The 19384-nt window shown below is 40.6% G+C and overlaps 2 protein-coding genes across 2 annotated transcripts in view; one reads left to right on the forward strand and one right to left on the reverse strand.

Moving 5' to 3' along the window:
* Positions 1 to 1460, reverse strand: part of spred1 (sprouty related EVH1 domain containing 1) — a 49300-nt gene extending 47840 nt beyond the window's left edge. Inside the window, exon 1 of the mRNA XM_038272604.1 lies at positions 743 to 1460. Coding sequence (XP_038128532.1) covers positions 743 to 774 — 32 coding nt within the window. The 5' untranslated portion in view covers positions 775 to 1460. The remainder of the gene's footprint in view (positions 1 to 742) is intronic.
* Positions 1461 to 6651: 5191 nt separating this feature from the next.
* On the forward strand, positions 6652 to 9417 carry LOC119774524. Its single transcript, XM_038272057.1, has 2 exons — positions 6652 to 7086; positions 8869 to 9417. Exons 1-2 carry the CDS (start codon positions 6652 to 6654, stop codon positions 9415 to 9417), a joined length of 984 nt encoding a protein of 327 aa, XP_038127985.1.
* The last annotated feature ends 9967 nt before the right edge of the window (positions 9418 to 19384 follow it).

Here is a 19384-nt window from a genome sequence, read left to right on the forward strand (position 1 = left end):
AGTTTTACTGCGTTTTTTTATGAATGGGAACCGTCATATGTAAATATGTGTGATTGAGAAAAAAAGCCATCTTCTGCTCTTTTCAAAACCCCGACGACGATGAATAAGTCGATTGCGATTCAAAGATAGGCTCGATTTAAAAACAAGGATTAAATGCAGGATATAAATCAACTGAAAGGGATCGAAATCATGGCGGACAGCAGCTGTCTACACACAGATCCACACGGTCAATATAACGCTGTAGATTGTCAAAATATCTACTTTTTATTTTTAAAAACTAGATTATGAATACATAGATGTAAAAAGTGGCGATCGGTATATATATTTTACTATATACATAATAAAAACAAATTAAACATACATTTTTCTGTCTTACTGAATCAAACTGACTGAAATATGGAGGCCTGATATACATTATCCCATCAAAGATCACGTCAGATGTGTCAAAACAAGATGAATAAAAGGGATTGCATTATTTTCAGATGTGCTACTGTTATGGTTATAACAAAACTGACATTGAGCTACAAGTAACGAATGAACAATTAGAAGTCACATTCTATATATTAAAGGTAAGAGAAAATGCTGGAATACCAGCGCAGTATAATCAGAAATATTATTGGGACAGCGAATAAAAGCACACACTGTTATTATAAGTAATCCGAACAGCTATTTTAGATGCATTCGTGTGCGTAAAAGTCAATATAATTAAACATTTGTATATATTAATGTGAGAAGTACTCACTCGTTGTTTGGATTTGTTGAATCTTCACTCATTTTTCCTCACGAGGATCCAAATCCTAGCAATAGCATCGACGGCGCAGTGACGGCGGGATAAAATACCACAAAAATCACCATTTTCCTTCATAAAACGAAGAACCCCCCAATTAAGGATGACGGGAAAACAATGTACAAAGAGGGGGCATGCCTAACCGAGCGTCCCCGCGAACGCCGAGTGAAAGCTAGCTTAGCTTAGTTGGCAGGGACTAGTGTAGAGCAGCGAGGAGGAATGACAGCCGTTGATTCATTTTATCCTCCCCTGAAGTAAAACCCGACCATAACAAATGAGCCAGCGGCACCATTCTCCTTTAGCGAACACACAACAGATTCCCCGCTATGCAAAAAAAAAAAAAGTTTATAGATCCTCAAAAAGAAAAAAAAAGCTGAAGTCGCCGTAGACTTTAACGTTTTAGCAGGTCATTTACGTCGAGCATCCATTCGTCCAACTTCAGCTCCAGGACGACACTTTAAAAGCGCCGTGCAGCTTCGGCTCCCCGTCAACGTGTCCGAGAATTTTGCAGTAAAGGCATCCGAAGCCCATAAAAAAAGTAAGGATACTGACTGTTTCAGTAAGCAAACATAAGAAGAAAAGAAACATGAAGGTATGAAATTCCCAGGAAAAGTTTGTGGACATCTGCTTTAATCGAACTCCATTTTCAACTCGGGGAAGGAGGGGGCGGTAAGAGGGGGGATGAAGCATCGGAAAACTGGGCGGATGTGTTGACCCTCTCTCGACAGAAAACGTAACCTTCCGCGACGTATTGAAAACAACTTAACTTTGCAAGCAAAATTCCAGTTAGCACATAGTAGGTTCTGATTTATTAAAAACTAACAGCACTTTTAAAATACGGCCTTTGCATCATGCACGGGGGAACAACTAAAGTAGTCCCAAAACTTCCCAAAAGAAGTTTCCCTAATCGCATTGATATAGAGGAGCGTCAGTATGCGAAGTTACCATAGGTTGGCACATGCTTCCATATATATATATATATATATATATATATATATATATATATATATATATATATATATATATATATATATATATATATATATATATATATATATATATATATATATATATATGTGAAATATTTAGTTATTTTACAATATTTAGAGGGCTGCACAATTCATGAGTGTAGTGCAATTCAATTCAATTTAGTTTATTTCTATAGCACCAATTCACAACCCATGTCATCTCAAGGCAATTTACAATTCACCAGATTGTACAGTCAAATTCATTCAAAGTTTTTTATCTAAGGAAAACCAGTTGATTGCATCAACTCATTGACTTGAATGCAATCCCTCACACTAAGCATGCTTGTAGCGACAGTGGAGAGGAAAAACTCCCTTTTAACAGGAAGAAACCTCCAGCAGAAGCAGGCTCAGTGTTAGTGTCCATCTGCTGAGGCCGACTGGGGTTCAAGGATCCAGAAGCAGAGATACAAAAAGCAGCTGTCAAAGGCGGCCCCGTGCAGGAAACACGCAGCCAGGCAGACGAGCTCCGAGCCAGCTCCTATGTCAGAGGATGAAGAGAGCACATCCAGCCAGTCACAGTCAGGGAAACAGGACTACACTGAAAAACAGGCCGATCTAAATATTTTTGGTACAATACGTTTCGGGTCGAAATAGAACACGATATTAGATGTTATGAACCGGAATGACTTGTTGAATATATCAGGTTCTACTTGTAAATGTTTCTGCACACAGGCATACATTTCTAAAGGACTGGTGGGGACGGTCCCCACCAATAATTTCAATAGACTTTGGCTCTCAGCAATACAGTGGGACAAATTTCTAAATTGGATTTTGCTGCTTTTGAAGGAGGACAATCACTGATGTACAGTGTTGGGTAACTTACTTTAAAAATGTAATCCGTTACAGTTACAAGTTACCTTGTTTAAAATGTAATTGTAGTGTAACTTTTTCGATTACTTTTAAAAAGTAATGTAACTAATTACTTTTGATTACGTTTTGATTACTTTAAGGTTTTAATGAGTATTGACCCATGTTCAACATTTAATTTTTGAGAACTGAATGTGAATCTTAAAAAAGCACTAAGCTGAGAGGGAACTGCTGAGAGGCAATCACAGGATGTCCATAAGAACAGATGCCAGCACCAGGCATGTAAGATTTTCTCAGACTCCTCTCATTGGGCCATACTCTTTTCTGTTCCTCCCCCAGGCTCTACCATTTACCAGTGTAACAGTAGCAAGCATTTTTTAAGTGTTTCATCTAAAGGGTTTGTTATTTTTATAATTATTTTTATTTGGTTATTACTTATGTACTTACCGTGTTCACGATCAATCTTTTATTTTGACAACCTCAATGCGCGTGCGTGTGACGCAACACCCTAGTAACGACTAACGTTGTCAGTTAAACTTCAGAGAGACATTAGCCCACCAAGGAATCGGCAACAGAGGATCAGCTGTCATTAAAGTTTTAAATACGAACATTTACACTCAACTCAGGACTGATGACCACAAGGACTCAAGTCACCAAGGACTTAATTTCTCTCTGTTCACGCACGCAGCCAACGAGGTTTGTTTGTTTGTAATTTATTTTATTCATTTCTGTAAGGTTTGGTTCGTGTTAGCGTTTTAGCTAACGTCATTCTGATATTGTGTATTGTGTTTATTCAGTTTTCACGGTTTTTGGGAGGCTTTACAAGATTGCCTGGAGGAATAAACCCGTTAAAGAAAACCTACGTCTTGTCGTCGTGCTTTGAGAGGAGTTACAGTGAATACTCGGGACTGTTCATCACGTCGGAGGTGAAGCCATCCCAACCGAAGCAAGATCACGAAGCCAGCTCGTATCCAGTGTGCCTAGCAACCATTGTCAAGCTCATCGTTGGTCAACGTGCCCGGCTTGTGGGCATGAACACTGCCTCTCTCGTAGCAAGGAAGGATAAGCAGATAAGTGGAATGCACACACAAACACTTGATTAGACTGGAAAAGCGGATACGAACTGAATCAAAGACTGTTTAAAAGCGAAGCCACCAAGAAGGACACTGACAAGAGTGACTAAAGGCATTAGCAAGAAACGTCTTTTCTAGGATTTATTTAAAGGTTGAGCTAAGTGACGCTGGTTCCATGGTGTGTTGTGCTGTAAACCTATTTGCGTGGTAATGCAATGTTCTACATTTGAGTCTTTCATCTAAAGGTTACTGAAGCTCATCATTTAAGGAAGGTTAAATATTTACATCTTTCAGTTAAATGCTTTTGTTTTAAGTTGGAAAGTATTTTATCTGCCACTTTAAAGTGTATTTTTGGTATTTTTTGGTATTTGACATTGATGCTTTTTTCCTTCTTATGTTTTAAGCTAATGCTATATTTTGGGTTTCTTGTGAATTTTGAGCCATTTTAGTGCATTATTAGTCATGAGCACAGTGAATAGTATTTTGAACTATTTAAGTATTTCAGTACATATTTATTTCATTTCAGTTTAAAGGCACTAGACACATTAGAGTAGATGGTTCCACTTAATGCAGGCTTTATTTACTTTCACATATGTTAGCATTACAGTTAGCATTCACACATTCTATATTTACATTCTATATTTATTTATTTGAGTTTACATTTAGTACAGCTTAGCGATGTCACAGTATAGTGAGTCAAGACTTCAGGTAGGGCAAGTTGATGATGGAAGTGAAGTCCTTGAACATCTTCCAAAAGATGATGTAAGCAACTTTCAAGAATCACAGCCGCAGAGACACAGCGAGCGTACCCGTACCCTGACAGAGAAGGGAAAAGCAATGCAAGAGGAGAAAATGAAAACACTGAAACTAAGATTTAATTATTCTTACAATAAATGGCGAACAAATGTAAAACTCTCCAAGAAGGCACTATCACATACAACAGAAGCGTTTTCAGAGTGTCTACTGCAAGATATCCTTCATGATGTCAAGGGCCTTTCAGGAGACGTCCACCATGTCTATGAAGATCTGCGCAGAGTCTCAACTCCAGACCAAGACACAAGACGACAAGTAGATATCTGCACACAAGTTTCAGATTTCATTGTTGCCAAAGTCACAGCTTAGCTGGATGGGAAGCACCCACATGAAGATGAGCCAGATTGGCCGGAAGCTGGTTCTCTTTGGAACTCCACTTTAAGTGAATTGGAATCTGTCACTTCCTTTCTGAAGAGTCCCTCAGGGCGCTCAAAAGCATCTTCCATAAAGCACCAAGAAGCTGTCGCGGAGGCCACAGCAAGCCAAGCTGTTCTGCAAGTCTTGGAAGAACAACAAAGAGAACAATTGGAATTGCAGCATCTGGAGGCAGAAGCTAAGAGGAAGATAGCAGCCCAAGAGATAGCAGACATGAAGCGATGCCAACAGAAAGAACAAGAAGAAATTCAGTGGAGAATTAAAAGAGAAGAAGAGGCAGCTGAAATCAAAGCCAAACTCGAAGAAAAGCGTTTGAAGATCAAACATTTAGAAACAGTCAAAGACTTCAATGCCGCACGAGCAAAGTGTGAAGTGTACAACCAAGGACTAAATATCCATGAGGTGTCACAAGGTAATCTGGCAGCAGATCGTAAGCCATCACTTCCTGAAAGAGGTCCTCTGACATCTACACCTCAAGCTTCTATCGTCCAAGCTTCTCAACCAACAGCTACGCCAGCTGATTCAACTTCATTAGAGCTCATTAAAATGCTTTCTGATGCGATGAGTGCGAGTCGTATACCTGTTCCAGAACCTGCAATATTCATGGGTGATCCGTTAAAGTACAGCGACTGGAAGTTGTCATTCCAAACGTTGATAGACCAGAAAAACATCAGGGAGAAGGAGATATACTACCTTCGCAGGTACGTGAGCGGACAAGCCAAGAATGCACTCGACGGTTACTTCCTTCTAGGAACAGAGTCAGCCTACACTGCTGCATGGGAGCTGTTGGAAGAGAGATATGGAAGCCCATTTACCATCGCAAAAGCATACAGGGATAAGCTTCACACATGGCCCAGGATTGGAGCCAAAGACAACACTGAGCTCAGAGACTTTGCAGACTTTCTTCACAGTTGTGAAGCCGCCATGCTGCACATCAAGGCACTGGAGATCCTGAATGACTGCAATGAAAACAGGAAGCTTCTCGCAAAGTTACCTGACTGGCTAACAGCTAGATGGAATCGGAAAGTCATTGACATGGAAGAAGAGAACGACGAGTTCCCAAGCTTCAGTCAGTTTGTCAAGTTCCTCTCAAGAGAAGCAAAGATCGCCTGTAACCCAGCTACATCGCTGCATTCACTTAAGCAAGATGAGGCTGAAAGGGCAAGGCAGCCAGCAAGCAACAAGCAGAAGCAGCTAAATTTTGAAGCAAAGACTCTAACCACAAGTTCCAACGAGCGAGCCCCTAAAACATGCCTGTTCTGCAAGGAAATCGGCCACACCTTGCATGCATGCAGGAAGTTCTTGGAGGAAGAAGTCTCAGACAGAGTCAAGTTTATCCAAAGTGAGAGGCTGTGTTTCGGTTGTCTTGAACCGGGCCACCACTCTAAAGCTTGCAGCAATAGGAGTGTCTGTGATGCTTGCAAGAAGCGTCACCCCACTTGTCTGCATGAAGAAAGAGACAACGGAGAGCGAAAGACACCACAAGCCCAACACAGTCAATACAAGTCAAGCAACCAAAACAAGGAAAGGACTCAAGCTGAGCAGGATAAAGACACCGTCACAGCCTCTACACACAGAGTTATCCAACATGAACCTGGTTTGCAAACAGCCGCAGTAGTTCCTGTCTGGCTCTCATCTGCTACTCAACCAACAGAAGAGGTGCTCCTTTACGCTGTTAGACTCACAGAGTGACACAACATTTGTACTGAGTGAAGTTGCAGAGTCTCTGGGTGCAGAGAAATACCAGGTCAAGTTAAAGCTCTCAACTATGACTTCAACCACCGTCATACAATCTCAAAGAGTGAAGAACCTGCAGGTTCGAGGCTTTCACTTGGACAAAAGAATCACCTTACCACCATCCTACACACGTGACTTCATTCCAGCCAACAGAACCCACATCCCCACCAAAGAAACTGCCGAGGCTTGGTCCCACTTAGAGCACCTGAGAGAACACATCGCACCTCTGCAAAGTTGTGAAGTCGGTCTGCTCATTGGCTACAACTGCTCTCAAGCCTTACTCCCAAGAGAAGTCGTGTCTGGTCAAGCCAATCAGCCTTTCGCGCAATGCACTGACCTGGGGTGGAGTATCGTAGGCCATGGGAATCCCTGTGTGGAGTTCGAAGACGCAGTCGGCATCAGTCATCACATAGTCACCATGCGAGTGTCACCAGAGATCAATTCTCCCGTCAACCTGAAGACTGAAGTACATTACGTGAACAGATGCAAGGTCAAAGAGGTCACTCCTTCAGACATCATTAAGATCCTTGAGTCAGACTTCCCAGAAAGAGCTGGAGAAGAAGATCCAATTTCTCAAGATGACCTCAAGTTCCTGTCCATGATGAGAGAAAATGTATCACAAAGAGACGATGGTCACCTCGAAATGCCATTGCCGTTCAAGGAGGAGAGACCTACACTGCCTGACAACAGGATATGCGCAGAGCACCGCCTGAAATGTCTTGAAAGGAAACTAAGAAAGAACGAAACGTACTACAAAGACTATATGAAGCATATGAACGACATCCTCTCTCGTGGTGATGCAGAGAAGATCCTTGATGAAGAAGTTGAAGGCAGAGCTGCTTGGTATATTCCACATCACGGAGTGTATCATCCACAAAAACCTGGGAAAATCCGGATCGTTTTCAACTGCTCTGCCAAGTTTCAAGGACAGTGTCTCAATGACCACCTACTTACTGGACCCGACCTCACAAACACACTGGTGGGTGTCCTCTGCAGATTCCGGAACGATCAAGTCGCAGTCATTTGTGACATCGAACGGATGTTTCACCAGTTCTTTGTGAAAGCCGAAGACCAAGATTACTTACGATTCCTATGGTGGGAGAATGGCAACTTGGAGTCTACACCATCAACCTACCGTATGAGGGTCCACCTGTTTGGAGCGGCCATGTCCCCCGGCTGTGCCAACTTTGGCCTGAAGCACCTGGCAGCTCGAGGGCAAGGACTCTATGGAGAAGATACCGTCCGCTTCATCCAGAGGAACTTCTACGTAGATGATGGGCTTGTAAGCGTTCCCACAGAACAGGAAGCCATCCACCTGGTCAAGGAAGCCAGAGAGCTTTGTAGCACCGGTAAGCTCAGACTTCACAAGTTCGTCTCTAACAACAACAATGTTATGATGTCCATCCCAGAGGAAGACCTTGCTGCAGTCAAAGATCAAGACCTGACTCTCAGTCTACCACACATGGAGAGAGCTCTCGGAGTAGAATGGTGTGTTACATCTGATTCCTTCAAGTTCAGAGTTCAAGTCAAGTCAAATCCATCTACAAGAAGAGGTGTGCTCTCCACGGTAGCCTCCGTGTACGATCCGTTAGGATTCATGGCCCCCTTCGTTCTCCTAGGGAAGCAAGTTCTCCAGCAGATGTGCAGAGAGAAGATCGGCTGGGACGAAGAACTCCCTGAAAGCCTGAGACCTCAATGGGAATCCTGGATCAAAGAGCTACCCAACTTGTCTGACATGGAAATAAAAAGATGCTACTTACCTGCACATTTTGGACCTGTGAAAAGATATGAACTCCACCACTTTTGCGATGCAAGCACCACGGGATATGGCATGTGTACTTACCTGCGAGCTGTCAGCGAGTCCAATGAAGTTCATTGTAGCCTAGTGATGGGAAAATCCAGAGTCTCCCCCACAAAGGTTACAACGATACCGAGGTTGGAACTCTCAGCAGCTGTAGTCGTGGTCAAAGTCAGCGACATGCTCCGAAACGAGCTGGAGCTCCAAGATCCGAAGGACTACTTCTGGACTGATTCCATTGTAGTTCTCGGCTACATCAACAACGACGCCAAGAGATTCCATGTGTTCGTAGCCAACAGAATACAGAGAATCTAGTCAAGCACAAACCCTGACCAGTGGGCTCACGTCGTGTCCGAGAACAATCCAGCGGACTATGCCTCTCGAGGGTTGACAGCAGAGCAGCTCAAGAGCTCAAATTGGTTCCCTGGTCCTGAGTTTCTATGGCGGCAAGAACTACCGCACAGAGAAAGCAAGGTGGGAGAACTTAAAGAAGATGATCCTGAACTTCGCAAGGCTACAGTGCTGAACACAAAGGCAAAGGAAGACAGGTCTTTGTTGAACCGCCTGGAGAAGTTCTCTGACTGGTCAAGGGCAGTACAAGCAGTTGCCAGACTGAAGAGACTGATTAAAGAACACAAAGGTGTGAAAGAAAGAACCAATGAGAGTACAAGCTTAGAAGAAAGAAAGGAAGCAGAACTTACCATCGTCAAATTGGTTCAAGAAGAAGCACTCTCAGTTGAAATCAAGGATCTGAAAGGAAAAGGAAATCTAACGAAGACAAAACACAACAAACTCTTCAAATTGAATCCGATTTTGGATGAGGATGGAGTCCTGAGAGTGGGCGGGCGCTTAAGTCAAGCTGCGCTACACCCACACGTAAGGCACCCAGTCATTATCCCAAGTAACACTCACATGGCCAGCCTGCTGATCAAACATTTCCATGAGCGAGTTCATCATCAAGGACGCAGAATGACCTCGAACGAACTGCGAGCCAATTGATGGTGGATCTTGGGAAGCAGCAGTGCAGTGTCGTCTCACATTTACAAGTGTGTCAAGTGTCGGAAATACAGAAGACAACCAGAAGAACAAAAAATGAGCGACTTGCCTTCAGATCGAATGGAAACGGGTCCTCCATTCACCTACACCGGCATAGACTGCTTTGGACCTTTCCACGTAAAAGAAGGAAGAAAGGAGATGAAGAAAATATGGTTTACTACTTACCTGTCTGTGCTCACGAGCCATTCACGTGGAAATGCTTGACGACATTACAACTGACGCATTCATCAACGCGCTGAGAACATTCATTGCCATCAGAGGTAGTGTTCGTCAACTTAGGAGTGACTAAGGCACCAACTTTGCTGGAGCAAGAAGGGAGTTTGCGGAACTTATGAAAGGAATAAGTGGAGAACGAGTCAAAGCCCTCGGATGTGAATTCATCATGAATCCCCCAGCAGCAAGTCACATGGGCGGCATCTGGGAAAGGCAAATAAGAACTACAAGAAGTGTTCTCACAGCCATTCTGGACAAGTCTGTGCAAAGACTAGATGGCTCCTCCCTGAGAACCCTGTTCTACGAGGTGATGGCGATCGTCAACAGCAGACCACTTACCGTTGAGAACCTGAATGACCCATCCGCTCCCGAACCTTTGACTCCAAACCACATTCTCACCATGAAGTCCACAGTCATTCTTCCTCCACCGGGACAGTTCGTAAAGGAAGATTTGTACCTACGAAAGAGATGGCAGAAAATTCAGTACTTGGCAAATGAATTCTGGATTCGATGGAGAAAGGAATACTTACTGAGTTTACAACAAAGACAGAAATGGCAGAAGAGTAGAAGAAATCTGATGGTGAATGACATCGTGCTCCTACAGGATGATGAAGCCCCCCGCTGTGAGTGGAAGCTGGCCAGAGTCCACAAAGTCTTGCCATCATCAGACGGCAGGGTGAGAAAGGTCACATTACGAGTTGGTGACACAACACATGCTACACAGGGTAAACCTAAAGTTAAGACAGTTTTGCTTGACAGACCCATACAGAAGGTTATCACATTACTTGAGGCAGAGTATAATGCATGTTTCAATTTATGGTTCAAGGTTCACATTTGACTCGCAACAGTTTTGTTCTAAATTTAGAGAAATCCCACGTTAAGTATGATGTGATTTGGTGGGAGTGTAACAGTTGCAAGCATTTTTTAAGTGTTTCATCTAAAGGGTTTGTTATTTTTATAATTATTTTTATTTGCTTATGTACTTACCGTGTTCACGATCAATCTTTTATTTTGACAACCTCAATGCGCGTGCGTGTGACGCAACACCCTAGTAACGACTAACGTTGTCAGTTAAACTTCAGAGAGACATTAGCCCACCAAGGAATCGGCAACAGAAGATCAGCTGTCATTAAAGTTTTAAATACGAACATTTACACTCAACTCAGGACTGATGACCACAAGGACTCAAGTCACCAAGGACTTAATTTCTCTCTGTTCACGCACGCAGCCAACGAGGTTTGTTTGTTTGTAATTTATTTTATTCATTTCTGTAAGGTTTGGTTCGTGTTAGCGCTTTAGCTAACGTCATTCTGATATTGTGTATTGTGTTTATTCAGTTTTCACGGTTTTTGGGAGGCTTGACAAGATTGCCTGGAGGAATAAACCCGTTAAAGAAAACCTACGTCTTGTCGTCGTGCTTTGAGAGGAGTTAAAACCAGTTTGCAGACTAACACAAGCAGGTTCAGAAACCACTTCTTTCCTACAGTGATCACCTTATTACACTTTAGTTTCCCTCCTTGCATACTGCAGGAGGGAAATTAGTGATTCACCTGAATGTGAGTTCTCAGGTTGGTGTTGGATGTCCTGGACGTTGACAACTGTTTTTTTTTTTGTTTTTTTTTGCAAAGCAGACATCTGTACACTTATTTTTTTATCTGAGGATTCAACAAGTTTCATAATCTCTGAAGATAAGGCCACGGTGTGGTAGGGTCAGTTGGCTGCTCTTCTCTCTCTGCTCCTGTCTCCTCCTCCATCCTGTGTGTGTGTGCATGTGTCTGTGTGTGTCATTCTTTGAGTTCCACTGCCGTGCGCATACGCATGTTTTGGGAACTACACACAGAAGAGGCAGAATAGAGGCTCATGCGTGAATGTCCAACAAATAACTCTGTTGTTTCAAAATAGAAAACCTGGTTTAATTTCTTAGTTATGCCCTGGATTTTGTTGCGTTTGTGGACGCTACGTCGCTTCTTGATCAAAGCAATAACGTCACTACAGGAAAGTTACTTGATAAATAAAGCAGCGACGCTACGGTCAAGCTACTGGAACATGTAGTTAAACTAATAGCTTCGCTACATGTAGCTGCGCTACTGCCCATCACTGTTTGATGCGCTGCTTGAGCTGAAATAGAACCGTCCGCTCGCTTGCTGTTCCTCAAGGAGGCTCCACCAAAACAGGATGGATCATCAGAGTGGCAAATATAATAGAGACAAGGAGCCATAGTGGGAAACGGCGATACAGGGCGCGAAACAATAAAAATATCATTACATATTTCGCAAAGGTTTTTCTTTATATTTTTTTAAAAAATGTAACTAAATTTGTAATTGTTAATATTTTCGGAAGTAACTGTAACTGAATTACATATTTTCTCATTGTAACTGTAACGGATTACAGTTACTCTTTTTTTGTAATTAAATCACGAAACGTCATTACATGTAATCCGTTACTCCCCAACACTGCTGATGTAGCTGAAAGGAAAAACATCAAATCAATCAATCTACATTTTTCTGGATGGATTGATGGATGAATGAATGAAACTAATATTGTGTGCATAGTAGGGAGGCACGATATATTGCTGTTGGCTTTAGAATCGGCTGTTTTCAATCCTTTTTTTATACATTAATGTCTAACTACCAATAATATAAATATTAGTGTATTTTGGTTCTTTTGTGTTCTCAACAATAGCAAAGCATTCAATCAATATGTTTCAGCTCAATTTTGTAAAATACAAACCCTATTGATAGTGTTTGTGTCGAGTAACTGTAGTTCCATCAGCTACTACCCTATGAGTGTCTCGACCAACTTTCATCACAAAGTTACACCCTTGTTTCTGCGTAATTCCACGGGGTGGGCATAGAGATTACACAAAAAGTTGGGTATATTATTACCAAAAGCATAAAAGTACAAAATGGCTTAGGACTTGGACTGAGAGAATATTAATTTTGTATGGTGGAAGGTATGGCACATTTTATTTAGTAGCCCTGCTGTTGGGACTATTGGGAGATGGTTATCTCTCAATGTCAATATTTCATTCCATGGATGAAATCGTTTTCTTGTTCTATGCATATTGAGGGTGCTTGTTTTGCTCACTTTTTTCATCTTTCAGTTACCAAGTTAAAATATTAACACTTTGACTTAAAAATCAAAAGGTTTTATATTGGAGGAAGAACTTTAGTGTAGATCCAGCTTTAGGTAGGTTTGCAACCTTTCTAATACCTCAAGTAAAACCTATTAACAAACTGAGCCCTTTGACTCTAAGGCAGTTGTTGCAAATTCCTTTTAGTTTTGGTTGTCTGTTAAAATGTTTACATTTATTAAGAAGAGATTTAAAACACTTAAATTGTATATTGTATGCCATAATCATCAACTAATTCTTATTTTGTTTATTTTAAACACTCAATATACATAACGGATAACTTAATGATATAAATAACTATGGAGTTTGTAATGATGCATTGTATGTTTTACAGAAGTTGGAGCCGTTATCTGAAAATGATGTTATTGTGTTTAAGCAGCCATATTGGAAATTGAACTCATGGTAGCTTAGCCTCCTCCAACTTTCTTTTCTTTTTGGTTTGGAATTAAAATCTTTAAATTACATTCAAAAGAAGTAGAAATCGATGTTTCTATCCAACCAATATAATTCATCTCGATGTAGTTGTTACTATGGTAGCCTCAATTCTCAGCAGTATCAATTATATACTTACCGGTATGTAAAATGTTTGTAGATTTTTACATAAACTTTATTGGTTAAATTCCTGCTTTTTAGTGCAATATCAATATAATAATCTATTATACAGTAATTTTTGGTACTAAAGACGTTTCATTCAAATGAAGATACAGATTATTAATTTTATTTATAAAAAGTCTGCAAAGAGAAGTAGTTCATATTTCTTACGCCTTGAAATGTTTCCTAAAAAACTGTTTCTTGGAAGTTACTGTGTTAATCCATGAATGGATCCATTAACTTTATTTGAACATGTGTCTAAAGCTTTATAGAGTGAATCTGTGGCTTGGTTGTGTAAGACTTAAATGTTATTGGATTTCTCTGCCGTGTGGAAAGCCAAAAGATCAGGCTAAATGATTCTGCGTTGTTGTCATAGAGACAGCATGTTGTGTGAGAAGTTTCTCTGCATTCCTCTGGCTTTCATACACCTTTTGCCTCAGCCTTATGTTGCCACCATATAAAAGCACTCTTCATGTTGCTACACATAGACACCCCATGCATGCAGAAGCTATAAATTTGCAGCTACGACACATATTGTGGACTTCCTTTTTATTGTTTGATTAGGTTTTTTCTGTTGAGCTGTGTTTGTGCTCCACTGCTGACTCTTTGAGAGCAAAGGTGAATAGTCTATCAGTGTTGTTTTCTTACCACATTACTTATGTCAGCTTGATATGAATGTTACAAGCCTGCATTTGCACAATCTGTATCTACATGGAGCCTCACACTGAGAAATCAAGAAACAGAGAGCTGACTATTATTTAAAGACCATAACTTTTTTTGCTTAATTTCTTCCTTTTCAAATTAGGTTAGCATTTGCGACTGATCAGGCTTGAAAGTCTAAATAAAGTGTTCTTTGTCTGAAACGGAGTAGAAAAAAACCCAAGTGACCATGAATTTTCCCACTTGCATGCCTTTATCCTGAGTATTTAGAGTTCAGGAAGTCAGCTCTCTTTCTCATCTCACAAACGCGGATGACCCTCATGCATTTCCTGTGTTTTTCACACACTTAACACCACACAATGTTGCTTATTTAAACAGGGCAACAGGATGTTTAGCTAACAGAGGCATCCCTTGACTTCATTCCCAAGTGCAACCAGAGTCACAGTTATCCTCAAGGCGGAAAACAAGCCACTATTCTGACTCTGAAAAGCAGCCACTGAAAATGGGATGCACTTATCTCAACACAAACCTCTTTCAGAGAAAATTTTGGCCTGAATTCTAGATTATATTCATAAGGGACCTGTAGGAGGTCCTGTTTAGCTGTTTTTCAGCAATTGTATCACTGTAGCATGCTTTGCAACTTAACTATTTGAAAGTTTACAAAGTACAAGTAATATAAATTCTTATACAGTGCACATGCAATTGCTTTGTATAGGTATGGTGGACTACATTTAAAACTCCATATCCTGGAAAACAAACATTACACATCACCCCAAATATGCAATTTTTATCAATTAAACAAGGTGTTGCCTATGCTGCTATTAGAATCCTGAGCAGGGACAGGATAGCTGGTCAAAGTTGACAAACTGTCATGTGTAAAAAGATGATGCAAAATGCCATATATGGAGTAAAACAAGCACTACACACAACTCTCACAGAGACTTCATTGTCAAACATGGTGGCTGCAGAATCATGCTGTGTGGATCCTTATCCTAAGATGGGACAGAGACATACAGGTGCTGGTCATAAAATTAGAATATCATGAAAAAGTAGATTGATTTCAGTAATTCCATTTAAAAAGTGAAACTTGTATATTATATTCATACATTACATACAAACTCATATATTTCAGATGTTTATTTTGTTTAATTTTGATGATTACAAATGACAACAAATGAAAATCTCAAATTCATCATATCAGAAAATTAGAATATTGTGAAAAGGTTCAAAATTGATGGCCCCTGGTGCCACACTCTAATCAGCTAATTAACTCAAACCACCTGCAAAAGCCTTTAAATGGTCTTTCAGTCTAGTTCTATAGGCTACACAATCATGGGGAAGACTGCTGACTTGACAGTTGTCCAAAAGACGACCATCGACACCTTGCACAAGGAGGGCAAGACACAAAAGGTCCTCGCTAAAGAGGCTGGCTGTTCACAGAGCTCAGTGTCCAAGCACATTAATAGAGAGGCGAAGGGAAGGAAAAGATGTGGTCGAAAAAAGTGTACAAGCAAGAGAGATAACCGCACCCTGGAGAGGAATGTGAAACAAAACCCATTCAAAAATGTGGGGAAGATTCACAAAGAGTGGACTGCAGCTGGAGTGAGTGCTTCAAGAACCACCACACACAGACGTATGAAAGACATGGGTTTCTGCTGTCGCATTCCTTGTGTCAAGCCACTCTTGAACCACAGACAGCGTCAGAAGCGTCTTGCCTGGGCTAAAGAGAAACAGGACTGGACTGCTGGTGAGTGGTCCAAAGTCATGTTCTCTGATGAAAGTAAATTTTGCATTTCCTTTGGAAATCAAGGTCCCAGAGTCTGGAGGAAAAGAAGAGAGGCACTTCATCCACGTTGCTTGAAGTCCAGTGTAAAGTTTCCACAGTCAGTGATGGTTTGGGGTGCCATGTCATCTGCTGGTGTTGGTCCATTGTGTTTTCTGAGGTCCAGGGTCAACGCAGCCACATACCAGGAAGTTTTAGAGCACTTCATGCTTCCTGCAGCTGACCAACTTTTTGGAGATGCAGATTTCATTTTCCAACAGGACTTGGCACCTGCACACAGTGCCAAAGCTACCAGTACCTGGTTGAAGGACCATGGTATCCCTGTTCTTAATTGGCCAGCAAACTCTCCCGACCTTAACCCCATAGAAAATCTATGGGGTATTGTGAAGAAGAAGATGCAATACACCAGACCCAACAATTCAGAAGAGCTAAAAGCCACTATTAGAGCAACCTGGGCTATCATAACACCTGAGCAGTGCCACAGACTGATCGACTCCATGCCACGCCGCATTGCTGCAGTAATACAGGCCAAAGGAGGCCCAACTAAATACTGAGTGCTGTACATGCTCATACTTTTCATGTTCATACTTTTCAGTTGGCCAACATTTCTATAAATCCTTTGTTTTTATTGGTCTTCAGTAATATTCTAATTTTCTGATATGATGAATTTGAGATTTTCATTTGTTGTCATTTGTAATCATCAAAATTAAACAAAATAAACATCTGAAATATATGAGTTTGTATGTAATGTATGAATATAATATACAAGTTTCACTTTTTAAATGGAATTACTGAAATCAATCTACTTTTTCATGATATTCTAATTTTATGACCAGCACCTGTATTTCAATACAGGGAAGTCTTGGAAGAAAAGCTTGAAAGAGGCAAAAAAAAGCTGAAACTAGGAAGGAGGTTGAGCTAATGATAAGAGAGTGCCCTTAAACATATAACTAAGAATATACGACTTAGTTAAGATCACAGTATTTAATTGTGTGTCAGGATTCCTCAGCTAAAGTCCAGATTCAAGTTTAAGAGATATTGGTTTTTTAGGCAGCTCCTTTTCTAAGGGACAATGCCTTGGAAATGCCACAAATACCAAAATATCTGTATAATTGCATCAGTTAATTGTAATCTTAACTAATCTTCTATTGGTTATTTGGACGCCCCTTCAGTAGATAGTGGATACCAGTAGATATGGTGCAAAATACAGATGTAGACCAGACCTTACTAATAATACAAAGAAAACTGGATTTGATTTCCCCTGTTTTTCTTTTAAATAATCTTCACCACATTGGATCATCATTAGATCAACATCTGAAATTGTTAGACTGGTCAATGTTAAAATGGATTATTTTAAACAGAAAAAAAAGGATATTCACATAATCAGAACATTTTGCAGATTTTGTAACACTGCTGTTCACAGATGTTCTCAACATGGTCTGACTGACCCTGAGGTATTTTGTAAAACAGAATATTCAGACATTTATGGTTTATATATCTTGTATATAAAAGGTGTTATTATAGTAGTGGGTGGCTTGTGAAGGATTTATTTGGGTCTATTACATTACACCCCAATGACAACAACAATAAGAAAAATAATAAAAACAAGATGAAGACCCCAGAGATTGTGGGTATAACAAAAAGCATTACGCTAAGAACTCTCTGCAGTATTTAAATGAGGTTTTTGCTATTTGAAATAAGTGGATTAATAAAATCTAGATTACTTCAGTACCTCTAGTCTGTCGAAGAGAATGTGTTTGGCTAAGTTATAAGATTGGAATATCCCGCCTGTCCGTCCGTCCATCCATCCATCCATCCATCCATCCATCCATCCATCCATCCATCCATCCATCCATCCATGTGTCCATCTGCCCATCCATCCATCCATCCATCCATCCATCCATCCATCCATCCATCCATCCATCCATCCATCCATCCATCCATCCATCCATCCATCCATCCATCCATCCATCCATCCATCCATCTATCCATCCATTCCTCAAACCCTTTGGGACTCTTCAGAGTAATGTGACATTCTTGTTTTTGAATTGTGGAAGGAAACCAAAATGTCATAAAACAAATAATTTTAAACATACAAGCACCAGATGAAGGCGAGAGGCTTGAGCCTCCTGTTTCGAAGCAATAAAGGGATGAACAACTTCTCTCTTTTTAATGTTATAGTGACTAAAGGAATGAAATGTTGTTTATTCTAATAATCTTAAGATTGTGTGATGAGACCTCTGGACATAGTGAATAAAGATACCGCTTTGATCTTAATGTTGATTTGAATACGTTAACCACATTTAACAAACCACAGCTTGTTGTTTTGATCTCAGAGTTTCTCTCATAAAAAGTATTTTTTTTTTTATTTACCACAATAAGGGCTCTCTTGAATCTTTATAAGACCCATCTGGATAACAAAAACTGACTCCTGGCAATCTTTACCAAAAGGTGTGGCTTGAGGAGAGGCTGATTTTTAAAAGACCAGGCAAGCAAATGTAACAATGCATACCTATGATTAGTGCAGGCCAAGCCACGGAAGCTAGCAACTTTTAGGCCAGCTAATTACAGGGTGCTGAGTAAAAAAGGTGTAATGGCTGAAGGGGAAGGAAGTGAGGGCTCTCAGGCATGTTTGATGTTCAACATTGTTGCTTTCATGTTGCTGACTGTGTGACAGAAACGTTTCCTAGCTAGTTTAGAAACCTCTGCTCTTAGTGTGCATGAAAGTATATCTCATAAGATTTTGTTTCGAGGATATTTTCCAAAGTTAATCAGAAGTAGCCCAACAGACTGTGTTAAGCACAAAGTGCCTCTTTGTGGCCATACCTGTGCAGGGATGTTGGTTCAGTGCAGAGATACTTGAGTCACACATCTGAAAATCTGCATGGTTTTGCAGGTTATTCTAGAGAATTCTACATTTGTGAATGTCAAAAAAAAAAAATCCATATGTTGTGATGTTCTTCAGCTGAAAGAGAATAGAAACTTAAAGTCCAGTCACTTTATAGTAAGGAGATTTTGCGTTGCATGAAAACGGCTACTTACACTGGAATAGTCTGTTAGAAATTCTTCAACCTGAACTTGCTTAGTATTCTTAGCTTATAAGAATTAAACTGGAAATATTAGAGCCGTTTGCAAGTCTTGGCTGCAAAAACTGGAAACTAAATAGGCTTTAGCCACTGTGGGTTTTTCACGGATTGAGGCTCTGCTACTTCCCTTTGTTAGTTGTGCTGTGCGTGGGTTTGATTGAAACCTGATCTAGCCAGGGAAACTGTGTTTAGGGTGAGGTGGACAGGCTTTTGTTACTGCCTGAGGGATGTTTATTTGGGCGGCTTCAGTTGGCTTCCCTGTAATCATCATCCAACCCCACAGGATAGAAGGGATTAATGAATATGTTGGAGGGGAAGTTAGAGATGACTGTTTACAATTCTCATGGGGGTTAAAAAGAACAGCATAAGAGACAGTACAATAAGAAGAATTTAAACAAGTATGGTTGAAGGTAGCATGAACTTTGAAAAGTCAGAATGACTCTG

Source organism: Cyprinodon tularosa, unplaced genomic scaffold (genome assembly GCF_016077235.1).
Source record: "Cyprinodon tularosa strain WSP-4 unplaced genomic scaffold, ASM1607723v1 ctg120, whole genome shotgun sequence".
Lineage (NCBI taxonomy): Eukaryota > Metazoa > Chordata > Actinopteri > Cyprinodontiformes > Cyprinodontidae > Cyprinodon > Cyprinodon tularosa.

What these genes read in the sequence shown, in the direction of transcription:
- LOC119774524 (XM_038272057.1), top strand. Translation starts at nt 6,652, where the DNA reads ATGACTTCAACCACCGTCATACAATCTCAAAGAGTGAAGAACCTGCAG. An exon ending in CCGTCAACCTGAAGACTGAA is followed by an intron (nt 7,087 to 8,868) that starts GTACATTACGTG and finishes CTATGGCGGCAA; the next exon opens with GAACTACCGCACAGAGAAAG.